This window comes from Miscanthus floridulus, chromosome 10, assembly GCF_019320115.1.
Source record: "Miscanthus floridulus cultivar M001 chromosome 10, ASM1932011v1, whole genome shotgun sequence".
Lineage (NCBI taxonomy): Eukaryota > Viridiplantae > Streptophyta > Magnoliopsida > Poales > Poaceae > Miscanthus > Miscanthus floridulus.
The window spans coordinates 14,282,247-14,293,634 of NC_089589.1; the positions used below are offsets into that span (position 1 = coordinate 14,282,247).

At 46.4% G+C, this 11,388-nt stretch overlaps 1 protein-coding gene across 1 annotated transcript; it reads left to right on the forward strand.

The window, feature by feature from the left end:
• The first annotated feature begins 1,197 nt into the window (after positions 1 to 1,197).
• LOC136487706 (phytosulfokines 5-like) lies at positions 1,198 to 2,548 on the forward strand. The gene is made up of 3 exons (XM_066484807.1): positions 1,198 to 1,529; positions 1,664 to 1,758; positions 1,873 to 2,548. Exons 1-3 carry the CDS (start codon positions 1,385 to 1,387, stop codon positions 1,996 to 1,998), a joined length of 366 nt encoding a protein of 121 aa, XP_066340904.1. The 5' UTR covers positions 1,198 to 1,384; the 3' UTR covers positions 1,999 to 2,548.
• The last annotated feature ends 8,840 nt before the right edge of the window (positions 2,549 to 11,388 follow it).

The window sequence follows — 11,388 nt, forward strand, 5'->3', positions numbered from 1 at the left end:
AGTTCATCATGGCGTACGCAAAAAGAACTCCTGAAGAGATCCTCAAAGTACGTTATATAAATATATTCATATATTCACAATTTCTTTTGTTGCTCATATATATAAGTAATCACGTGACCAACACACACATATATATACATATATATATATATATTATAATATTTTTCTTTAACTTTTATTGAAGACTCTATGGTTGAAGGAAAAAGTCATACGACGTGACCAACTGAAAGCAATTTCAAGAGACCATAGCAGGATTTCTTAATGACCAGGTCCTCAACCCCGCCGGCGAGTTATACAATGACGTCAACGAAACATGGAAGCCAAACCAGATGGAGTGAATTTGTTATCCCAAAGATATGATAGAATATACAATGCAAGCTTTATTTGTAATATATATATATATATATATATATATATATATATATATATATATATATATATATATTATACATAAAATACGTACAATATATGCATATGCATTTAATATATACGTTAGTTTCATACTTTAGTTTGTACAAAATGTTCGAACATTATAAACGTATAGAATACGTATATTACTAGCAGCGTAGAATGCGTATTCGAAAACCTATTCGAAAATCAAAACGAATCATCAATTGAAAATAGAAAAAAAAGAAAAAAAAAAGAAACCTTTAGTCCTGGTTGGTAATACCAACCGGGACTAAAGGGCCGCTCCACGTGGCCAGACCGGGAGGCCTCTTTAGTCCCGGTTGGTCTTACCTACCGGGACTAAAGGTGCACCTTTAGTCCCGGGTGAGAAGCCGGGACTAAAGGATGGGCCCTTTAGTCTCTGATTCGTGCTCCCGGTTGGGAAACCGGGACTAAAGGGGTTTTCCAACCGGGAGTAAAGCCCGTTTCTCTACTAGTAGAAGGCCAAACCAAAACTCTGTGGCCCCGTTCGCTGGTCAAAAACTTGGCTGAAACTCACTGAAAAATCCTGTTCTGACTGAATTGTTGTGAGAGAAAAATATTGTTTTGGCTAAAAAACAAAAGCCAAATAAGTCGAATATGGGGTAAGCAGTGCCTGTATGTACACGTTATGAACGTACCGTGTGGCCGACTCCATTGCGCGTCCGGCCGCAAACCGTGCGTGCTTCGACGATCGACTTGCGGCCTCCGCCTCTCTCCTTCAGGGAATGGGAGATTGGGACGAGGGGCGCCGCTTGCAGTAGCAGCTCTGGACCTCTGGCATTATAAATAGAACCGCCTCGGCGCCACCACGACCCCGAGCACCCGAGAGCCAACACAAACAAGGTCCCAGAGCGAGCAGCAGCAGCCAACCAGCCGCTGACTACTTAGCTCCCCCTCCTCCTTTGCTCCCCTTGGACAACGCAGCGCGTAGTTTTACAACGTTTCGGAGGCCGACATGGGGCGTGGCCGCAGCAGCTCTCGGCCACCCGCGGCTCCTGCCCTGCTGCTCCTCCTCCTCGTCTGCTTCTCCCACGGCGCGGCGGCGGCTCGTCTCCTGCCGCTGCAGCCTGCTGTCGTTCGTCCTCTGGTTCTTCACCAAGGTACCTAGCTACCTCACTCGTCCGGCCGTGCCATGCGTACACGGCTGGTGAAGCTCTTTTCTAACCCCATCCTATCTACCAGCTGCTGGCCTGCTGCTTCGTTAGCTGCCCTGATGTTCTTGTCCTTTCTGCAGCGGAGAAGGGTGCCACAGCGGCAGCTGCCGACGGCGGCCTCGTGCTTCAGGAAGGTGAGGCCGCGGGCAATGGCGACGAGCTCTCCATCTCAGAGGTGAGGCGAAGGGAGAAGGAAAAATCCATCCCAATGAATCTACAAGTCTCGGTTAGAGCTGATGTCAGCTAAAGCTAATCTTTGATGTCCTGTCCTGCATGGCTGCATCAGCAGATGATGGGAGCAGAGGAGGAGGCGGCGGCGGTTTGCGAGGGGGAGAACGACGAGTGCTTGGAGAGGCGGCTCCTTGGCGACGCGCACCTCGACTACATCTACACGCAGCACAAGGGCAAGCCGTGACCGACCGTGAGGAGGAAGACATGCATCTAGCCTTGCCGGTTTGGTTTGGTGGTTTGGGTTGGGTTGGGCAGATCAGAGTGCGTACATGCATGCTGGGAAGTTGATACATCATGCTGGAAACCGCATCTGGTTCTATGATACCATATTGGAATATATCTACATGCTCGTTTAATTATGTTGTTGCATGAATCTGTTTGTATTGTAAATCTGTATGTGTGTGTCCAATACTAATACATGGTTGCTACCTAGTACTAGTGCCAGGTCCATGCCTGGTGGTTGATAGGTATATCCCGGCAGTATAAAGATTGCGCAGGTCCATGCTAGAGTAGTAGAGAGTGGTTTGGTTGTTTTCTCACTGATGTATAGGCCGGTGTGCATGCTAGCTAGCTCTACTAGTTTGATTTGGGGGGTGTGTGTGTGTGATCGAGATCAATTTGTGAACGAGCTTAATTGTGTCCGTCATCGATCCACTCCAACTTAATCAAATGGAACTTAACCTAGTATAGTACACACACTTGTACTAACTCTGAGCAAGCCTGAATGTCTGTCTCCCTATCAGATTCTCTGATGATTTCCTACTTGTAAACAGTTTACCCTCTCTCTCTCTCTCCGCCTGCCTGCTGGATCTTGTCAATCCAAGGAAATAATAACCATTTTCTTGTTACCAGCCTGCAAGAAAACAAGCATTGTGGGTGATGTAGCCACAGTTGCTACACACAGTCTACAGTACTAAACTATGTGAGTTTACAATTTACATTACAGCTGAGCTGCTCCCCGAGATTCAACATGATGCATGGTTGGAGGGAGCTGGCTAGCAGAAGTCAACACCATGATACCATTCGGCTACACTTCCTTTTTTTCATAAAAAAAAGAAAAAAGGATGGAAATGATCGGTTACAGCTCATTTTCATGTCTTGGATGAGCAGAGCTGCCCCGGAAAGAGAGACAGGCAAAGATGCTCCTCTGAATCAGATCAATCCCCAGTCCCCACATTCGAGCCGTGGCAATGATTCACAGGGACGGAGGACTACTTGATTGCAAACTAGTATATACTTCCTCCGTCTAGAAAAGAATGCAATTATGGAATTCGTGCCGGTCAAAGTAGCTCAAGTTTGAATAAGTTTACAGTAAATAGTATTAATATTTATGTCTCTAAATAAATTTATTATAAAAATATATTCTATGACTAATCTAATAATACTAATTTTGTATTATGAATGTTCGTATTTTTTTCTATAATTTTGGTCAGAGTTTAGATTCATTGACTCTTCGAGAAGCGAGAGCCGCAAGTGCCGTGGTATCTGTGAAAGCCATTGAACCCGTTCAGTAGTCAAATCTGAAATCAAAGCGATATACTAGCAGTATATGAAAGTAAAGCACTATGCAAGTGCCATGGCTTGCCAAGGTTGACGAGCCTATAGCAGTATATATAGCTGCTGAGTTTACATGTTGCATTGGCAGATGGTCCACTAGAATTGCTTCAGTACTACTCTGGCACTCTGCTACTGAATACTGATAATAAAACGGAATCCAGCCAGCCATCGATCTCTTTGTTTACTTGAATTCTTGAAATGCATCGTGAAAATATGATAGCTTTTTTGGTTTGTGCAGGTCGAGTGGCCAATGCCCAATAGTGCTCCGTCCATTATCTGATCAAGCTAAGCACAGTGAGTGACCCATCAGTGATCTCAGCTAGCCCCCCTGTACTGCGGCTGGCTGTTTCTGGTTCTAGTTTATTAGAGCAGGAGTGCCGCAGGGTGTAGTGCGCATGCATAATGCATCGTTGGGGTTTTATTGGTTAAAGCAGCATTGTCAGCTCACTGCACTAGCTAGCTAGATGCTGTATCTATAGTACTATCATATACTCCTCCGATCCTATACGCAAATGCAACAGATGGAAACGCTGGACACTTTATTATTTGCAGTCGCTTCTTTTCCGGCAGCAGGCAGGTCGTCAATGTGAACAACCAAAGAGGTCGGCCACTTGCAAAGCTGCTAGCTGCTACTGACTATTTCGATCGTGGGAGCACTTTTTGCTGGTTTTTAACCGCACAAACAATAATAATCCACCGTACGTCTGGGTCTGGCTATCCGATCCCGGCCGGATAGAGCGACAGATCTTGCTTGCGCACTGTGTGTATAGATCAGATCAGGTATACTCTTGTATGCGTCCGTGTCTGTTCGTGCAGGGGAAGTTCAGTTCATTTGGTCATTTGGCCGTCCTTGTTGTTGGGTACTCGTACCCCTAGCTACCGTCCTAAAGCAGGATACGATAGACAGAGTAGCTAGGTGATAGGATAAACACGCACGATGGTCAGTATGCAATTCTGTAAACAGATGGTGGTCGGCATGCGCATCAATGCATGCATGTAGGTAGTGGCCGGCGGCCGGCCGGTCTCTCAAATGGTGGCCGGCATCTGTGCATCCATCATCCAAATATCCTGTTATGCGTCGATCGGCTTGTGCAGTTCTTTGCGGACCAAAGTTTGGTCACTACTAGTGTGTTTGACGGCAGGTGTAGAGGTACACGTTTTGGTCATGCATCATTTGACTGTGTCTGGTTAATTTTCATGCATCCATGACTCGATCGTCCATCAACAATACTCCTACGCTAGGAGTATAGGAGTATGTTTGTTGAGGCTTCAGACAGAGTCAGTTTTTTTTTTTCCAGTACGCGCAGGCATTAGCTAGCTGCACATGCTTTCAACGCCTGGCGTGGGTGTGGCTAGGTAGCTAGGAACTACTCCTAGGATCGGACTACTAGGTCACTAGGACGACGCGGTTGCCATCGAGCGTGACCAATTGACCATGACAGCGACCATACAAAAGCGCAGCATCCAGCCAGTGGCATCAGGTAGGAGGAGTACGTGTATGACGGTGTTGTTCAGAAACACAAGGTAGCATTGAGTTCCCGGATGGCCGGAACAGAAACCGCCGGCAGCATAGCTGCATGCATGCGCCACGCGGTGCAGGTCTCTGTCTCTGCTAGCTCTTCACGGAGGGACTGAGTCGTGCACGCCAGCCTATGCCTATGCCTGTGTAGCTAGTCTGCGCTCAACGCTGCATGCAGGCGAGTGTGTGAAATTTTTGCATTTTGACCCTTTTTTAAAACATTTTTTACAAAAAGACCCCTGCCAAAACTTTTGCTACAAATAGACAATTTTTAAGCATCTTAGAAAATCACGCCGAGGTATGAAGGTTGGCGTCGACTGACACGACGCCGAGTCCTTGCCACGTCACCGACGACTCCGAGGCTAGCGCATGGGGCCCAGTACGTCAGCGTCGTGTCAGCCAACGCCACAGGCCTAACTTCGGCGCGGTGGAGAGTCACGCCGAGCTCTTGGCACCATCCGGCGCGCGGCCCAGGCGGCCCAACAACGCTTCGTGGGCCAAGAGGTCGGCGTGCGATCAGCTGACGCCGAGACGCTAACCTCAGCGCGGCCCGACTCAACGCCGAGGTTCGGTCAGTTGAGGCCGCGCCGCGGCCCCCTTCTTCCTCCTCCCTCCATTCAGAACCAACAGGTGGCCATTCCCCACTCCCTCTCTCTTCCCACGAACCCTAAATCCTAAATCCAGCTCTTGGGAGGCCAGATCGAGGGTTTTGACGTTTTGCCAAGGTACTCCTCTTTCCCCTCTTTCATTTCATCCATTTAGATTCAGTTGTTTGTGTTTTTTTTTGAACTTGGCATTATAGGTTTGGTTCATGTTCATGTCATTCGTGCAATGTATGGTGGTTCAAATGATTGAATGACCCAAATGTATGGTTGTTGTTGTTGTTGTATATGTTCTGGTTTATAATCATTGAGTTAAATTTTGTGTTTGCTGGGATTCAAATTTGCTTAGGGTTTGTAATGAAAAGCTTATTTGGGAGGTATGGTGATTTAGTGTTAGTAGCTTTACATTCGTTGCAAGGTACTTTGGATTGATTTTTTTTCTACGTAATGTTAGGATGCCAAGGCATGGTAAAGCTCGTATTCCAAGGTAATCCCAATGTTTATTCATTATTTGTGCAACAAATAGAAAACCCTAGGTTTAGGTTTGGTTCTCCGTTAATATGACTAAATTCTTTCAATTGTAGCTATGATCGCCAGAGGGCAAATCCCTACGACCTAAAGCCTCTCCCTGAAGGTGTTCCTCGACCCATGTGCTTTTGCTGGTGATCCTTGCAAGGTAGACATCTCTGAAGATGAGGAAACATATAGACAGAGGTACTGGATGTGTCCCAATTATGCATGGGAACCTACAAAGCAACAGCGCCGTGGCATCGATTGTGAGGAATTTTTATTGTGTGTTAATTAATTTTCTTGTGATATTAAGTATTACTTATTTATTTGTTTTGTAACAATTTATTTTTCTTGCAGACCGTTCCACCACTGTGTGACTTTGAGCAGTGGATTGACACTGAGATCAAGGAGTCAGACAAGCAGCATCTAGAAGGCCTGAAGGAGTGGGATGCGGAGGTTAAGGAGAGGTTTGAGCAGAGACGCAGACAGGAGGCTATAGGAAAGGAGCATAAGGAAGAGGAGGAAAGGAGACGTGTTGCTGCGTATAGGTCGGAGAGGGAGAAGAAGCTTGAGCGTGTGCGCCGAGCGAAGGCAGCGATGGAGGAGAATCCCGATGCCTAGAGGAAGGGAAAGTGGCCTCGTTGCACTCATTAGGTATTTGGTTTATTCATGAGCGATGTCGTGTAGCCCAGGACTTTTTTTACTATGTTGTAATGCACTCTGCTTTTATTTAAGATGAACTTATTCCCTGGACTTTTTTTATTATGTTGTAATGCACTATGCTTTTATTTCAGATGGTATTATGCCCTGTACTTCGTTAACTATCCTAGGACTGTAGTGCTACTATTTGTATCACTGAAAAGGCTACTTGTGCTGTTGCAGTCACTGAAAGGGCTACAAGTACTGTTGTAGTCAATGAAAAGTCTATTTGAAAACTCACTGAAAAGCCTAGATTCGTTTACTGTTGTATCCGTATACGCAATGAATTAATATCAGAGTGATGTACTGCATTTAGATGAAGTGACAAAACACAGGTGTAGCCTTTTCAGATGAAATGACCAGTCATGGTTGTAGGCAATTCAGATGAAGCATCTAGCCTTTGCAGATTCAATAAATGAGTACGCACACAAGTTTTTTGTCAAGTAGCATTCATGGTGAACCTGCCTTCATCTCTATATATAGTGCTCCATGTCTTGCTCCACATCCACACAACTTGTTTTCTGGTTTAGTTTTAGTAAATGTCGAGCGGAGGTTCCTCGAGTGGAAATGGTTTCGGCGGAGGGAGAGGAAAGGGGGTGAGGAAGGGACCTCCGATTGTGTGGGAGGGTTCTCTGGGTCCTGATTCTTTTGAAGAACCAATAGAGGAATTTCCTTTGGAGAGGAAGAGTGACTTCACCCATGAGAGACCTCTTAGATCATACGACAAGCGCATTGAAGATTGGCCAAAATGCCGCCACGGTTTGGATTGCGTTGTGCAGATGTACAACGACTGTGACGGTGGAGGCCATCGTTTCTTCAGATGCCCACGAGGATTTGTATTTCCTTTGAACTCTCTCCTTTTTTAGATTTGCATTTGGTTTGTAGTAGTACTTATTGGTAGATGGGTTTTTAGGATTCAAGCTGTCCAGATAACTGTGGCTTCACTAGATGGGTCGACCCTCCTCCTATCTATCCCCATCAACAGTACATCACATATCTACAGGGACTGCATCTTTGACCTAGAGTATGGCCCTGGAAGTGGTAACAGGGACAAGTCAGACGACGACAACATCAATGATGCAGAGGAGGCACTATGCAATAATCTGTACTGCCAGTGCCCGTACCATAAGAAGCACGGGCCTCCTTCTCCACCGCCACCGCCACCGCCGCCAGTCAACTGGAGGATACTATGGGGAAGGCGCAACTCAGTTAATATGTGGGAGCATTATTAGGACCAACCTTTGTTAGTCAATCCGAATGTGGAATGCTTGTATGAGTTGTTCTTTTCAATCTCCTAAGGCATGCTAGGTTTAGTTTGCAACATGCCATTGTTAGTTTTCATGTGAGTGTGTAATCGTAGTACCTTTGCAACGTCTATATCACTTGTTTCTTTCAATCCCCTAAGGACATGCTAGGTTTAGTTTGTGACATGCCATTGTTAGTTTTGATGTGAGTGTAATCGTTGTGCATTCGCTATTTATAAATTGCAGTTTACCTATCTCTAAGTTTCATGTACTATGGTTGATTCCCAAACTGAAAAAAAGATTTGACTCTCTCTAAAAATAGGGGATTGAAATCGAACCAACCTTCAGGTTTTTCCTGCAGGAACAAACATAAATATAGCATGTCTACTCTTATTAGTATAACTCGTGTTAGTAGAAGAGGAATCATTGAGAAAGATTTTTCATTTGAATCATGCAAATAGGATTTCAACCTATACCAAAGGTTTAGAAGACCTCTGTCTTTAATACTTTATTCTTTCTTTTTTATGATTTATAGGCTGGCTGTCAAGTCGGACGACGCCGAGGTAGACCATGGCATTGATTCAGCCCACGCCAACCCTAGGGTTTGGCTCGGCCGTTTACGTGAAGTGTTGGGCTGAGGCTCGGCGTCGAGTCGGCCCACGCCAACCCTAGGGTTTGGATCACCACGGCCCACTCCAGGTTTGGGCTGAACCTTGGCGCTGAGTCGGCCCACGCCGAGATCGGAACTAGGCGCCGAGTCGAGCCACGCTGACGTTTGGGCCACGGGCGTCGTCGGGTCAGCCCACACGCCTACCTCGATGTTTAATATTTTCACGTCGAGATTAACGGCTCAGGCTGTCAATTTACGGAACGCTGAGCTTGGGCACCTCGTCGCTTCGAGGCAAAGGATTCCAGTATGCACCAGGGGTCGGCGTCAATTGACTAAACGCCGAGGTGCCCACCCTCAGCGTGTGTTCAATTGACGCCTGAGCTCCTGGGTTCACCAAAAAACAATGAACTGAGCATACACATAACACATAATACACAGAATACATGAGCATACAGAATTTCACATAACAAATGACCACACCGACATACACATTCATTCAACATCCATACATACATGAGGTCCAACACATTAAACATCCAACATAGTCCAACACATTCAACATCCATACATAGTCCATACATATGCTTCATCAATCATCCAACATAGTCCAAACATAGTACAAGGTCCATACATAGTGCATTACATAAGGTCCAATGCATACATAGTCCATGCATAAAAGAAGCATATGAAGTCTTTGGATCTTTTAGCTCGCTCCTTGTCTAATGCTCCATCATTTTCTCCTTGTCTCTCTTTTTTCCTACAGTAGTCCATTTTCACAACTTTTAGTGGATATTGAGCTAAGTTAGAAACCATTAATGAGACTACCTTCACATAGCTATTTGGTGTTTGCTAAAATCTGAGCCAAGTATCATGATTACCATATCAAAAGATGTACCTTAACGTGGACGGCGAGCGTAACTGCTTTCCCCTCCTAAACGGATAGGTACCTGGAGTGTACCTATCCATTGGTCTGAGCGTCCTCTGTGGACGTCTAGAACCAGAGGGGCCTTGAGTTCCTTGGGGTGCATCTTCAAGCTAGGACATGCCAATCTCATCATACTCATGCTCATAGTACTCTCCCTGTCCTTCATCATCTTCTCCCTGGTGTTCTCCTTCATCATCATAAGGACCATGTCCTTGACCACCCTCTGCACTAGTTGCTGCACCATGTGAAGAAGAAGTCCTGCCAACATGTGCACCATGTGAAGACGAAGTCCCTGCCAACATGTGCAGTAGAAGGTCCAGCACCAAGCTGTTGTGGGACTGCCACATCCGGGGCACGTCTACATCCAAGGCGTGCAGCTACCTTTCGGAGGCGATGCATGGCACGTTGCATTTTGAAAGCACTATTAGTAAGTGGGGTTGGTCGCAAAACTATATAAAGATGTAACATCAACTGAATGACAGGAGACTACATGAATGTGATGTCGTAACATGGAGGCCACATCAGGATCGCCCACAGGAATCATCAATGCCCTTCCTTGCTCGGCCACTGTCCTCACTATCTCCGTGCTCTATGCAACAAAAACAAGAATTTAAGTCTCCATCACAGTAAAGACCTCAGAGATGGAAATAGTTGTATCACTTACAGCTCTGGCTAACGCAGGGGCGATCTCAACTTGCCTGCCTTCTCGGGTAACTTGGTCATATGGGTTGTTGCCCTCATCCTCACTCACAATGTCAGCAATGTCTTGCTCCGTCCAAGCGGGCCTCAATTGAAGCCTTGTTCGTTGACCAAGCCAAACAAGGTAATCATCGAATGCCTTGTCACGATGGACGGCGTGGATGCCCATGTTGTTCTGCTCCATCAACATCCACACATCAATGTAGCGCTAGTGCTCCAGCTGCCAGTTGGTGATCTTCTTTTTTTGTCTGCTGAACCTGCAAATTTTACACCATAGCAGCAATATGAAGGCCTACTCAACTGATTCATTCATGTGAAACGAATAAAATATTGCATGTTACGTACTTGTGGAGCTGCCAACTGGTAGGAGAAATCCTCGGGCGGAGAAGGTTGTAGCCTACCAAACTGCCGTGCTACACGGTGAGGGAGATGGTACTCCACTGCATAGAAACAAATAAGGGGGGTCCTCATCGTCCAAACGTCCTCGTCTGCCGTGCACAAGGAGCTCAAGTTGAGATCCAGTGACTTGCCTCCACCGATATGGGCGCCATTCAACCTGTACACAACAGTCAGTCATCAACTAGTCGACGCTCAATTTGTGCACATATCCTCTATTAGGCCAAAAGGGTGGGAAACTTACATGCTATGGCAAAAGGGTGTCCAGCTCAGTTGGTGAAGCTGATGTACGCAGTGGCGTGACACGTGGTAAGTTCCAGTGGGCTCGCTCGTAGAGGTGTGCCACGGTAGGGGCGACAACTGCGTCTCCTTGAGGAAACCAAGGTTGTGAGGGATCAAGCTGATGCGGTCTCCCAACTAGAAGCCTCTCCCACATCCAAATCTGCAAAAAAGAGTGGAAACTTGCATGTTAATCACTTTTGTTAAGAAAAAAACAATGAATTGTAGTGGAAACTTGTACAACTTTGCTTTATTACCTAGAATAGTGTGATGCACCCTGACATTGTAGCAGTGCGCGCCTCCTAGGACGGCGGCAAGCCTCGCAAAGCTGACGGTGCAGGAAGGCAAGTATAGCCGAGCCCCAACTCCTATTGCCGGCATCCTCCCAGTTCCAAAGGCACGGGATGTACATCCAGGACGCCGTGTCTCCAGTGCCGTCAGGGAAGAGAACCGTACCAAACATGTGCAGGACGTAGGCCCGATAGTAGTATGTCACGGTCTGGGCGTCTACGTTGGGTGGGCACTCCCGAAACT

Excerpts from the sequence above, each read along its gene's own strand:
- LOC136487706 (XM_066484807.1), top strand. The coding sequence starts at position 1,385 with ATGGGGCGTGGCCGCAGCAGCTCTCGGCCACCCGCGGCTCCTGCCCTG. Across the intron at positions 1,530-1,663 it reads TCCTCTGGTTCTTCACCAAG|CGGAGAAGGGTGCCACAGCG; the intron begins GTACCTAGCTAC and ends TCCTTTCTGCAG. Across the intron at positions 1,759-1,872 it reads ACGAGCTCTCCATCTCAGAG|ATGATGGGAGCAGAGGAGGA; the intron begins GTGAGGCGAAGG and ends CTGCATCAGCAG.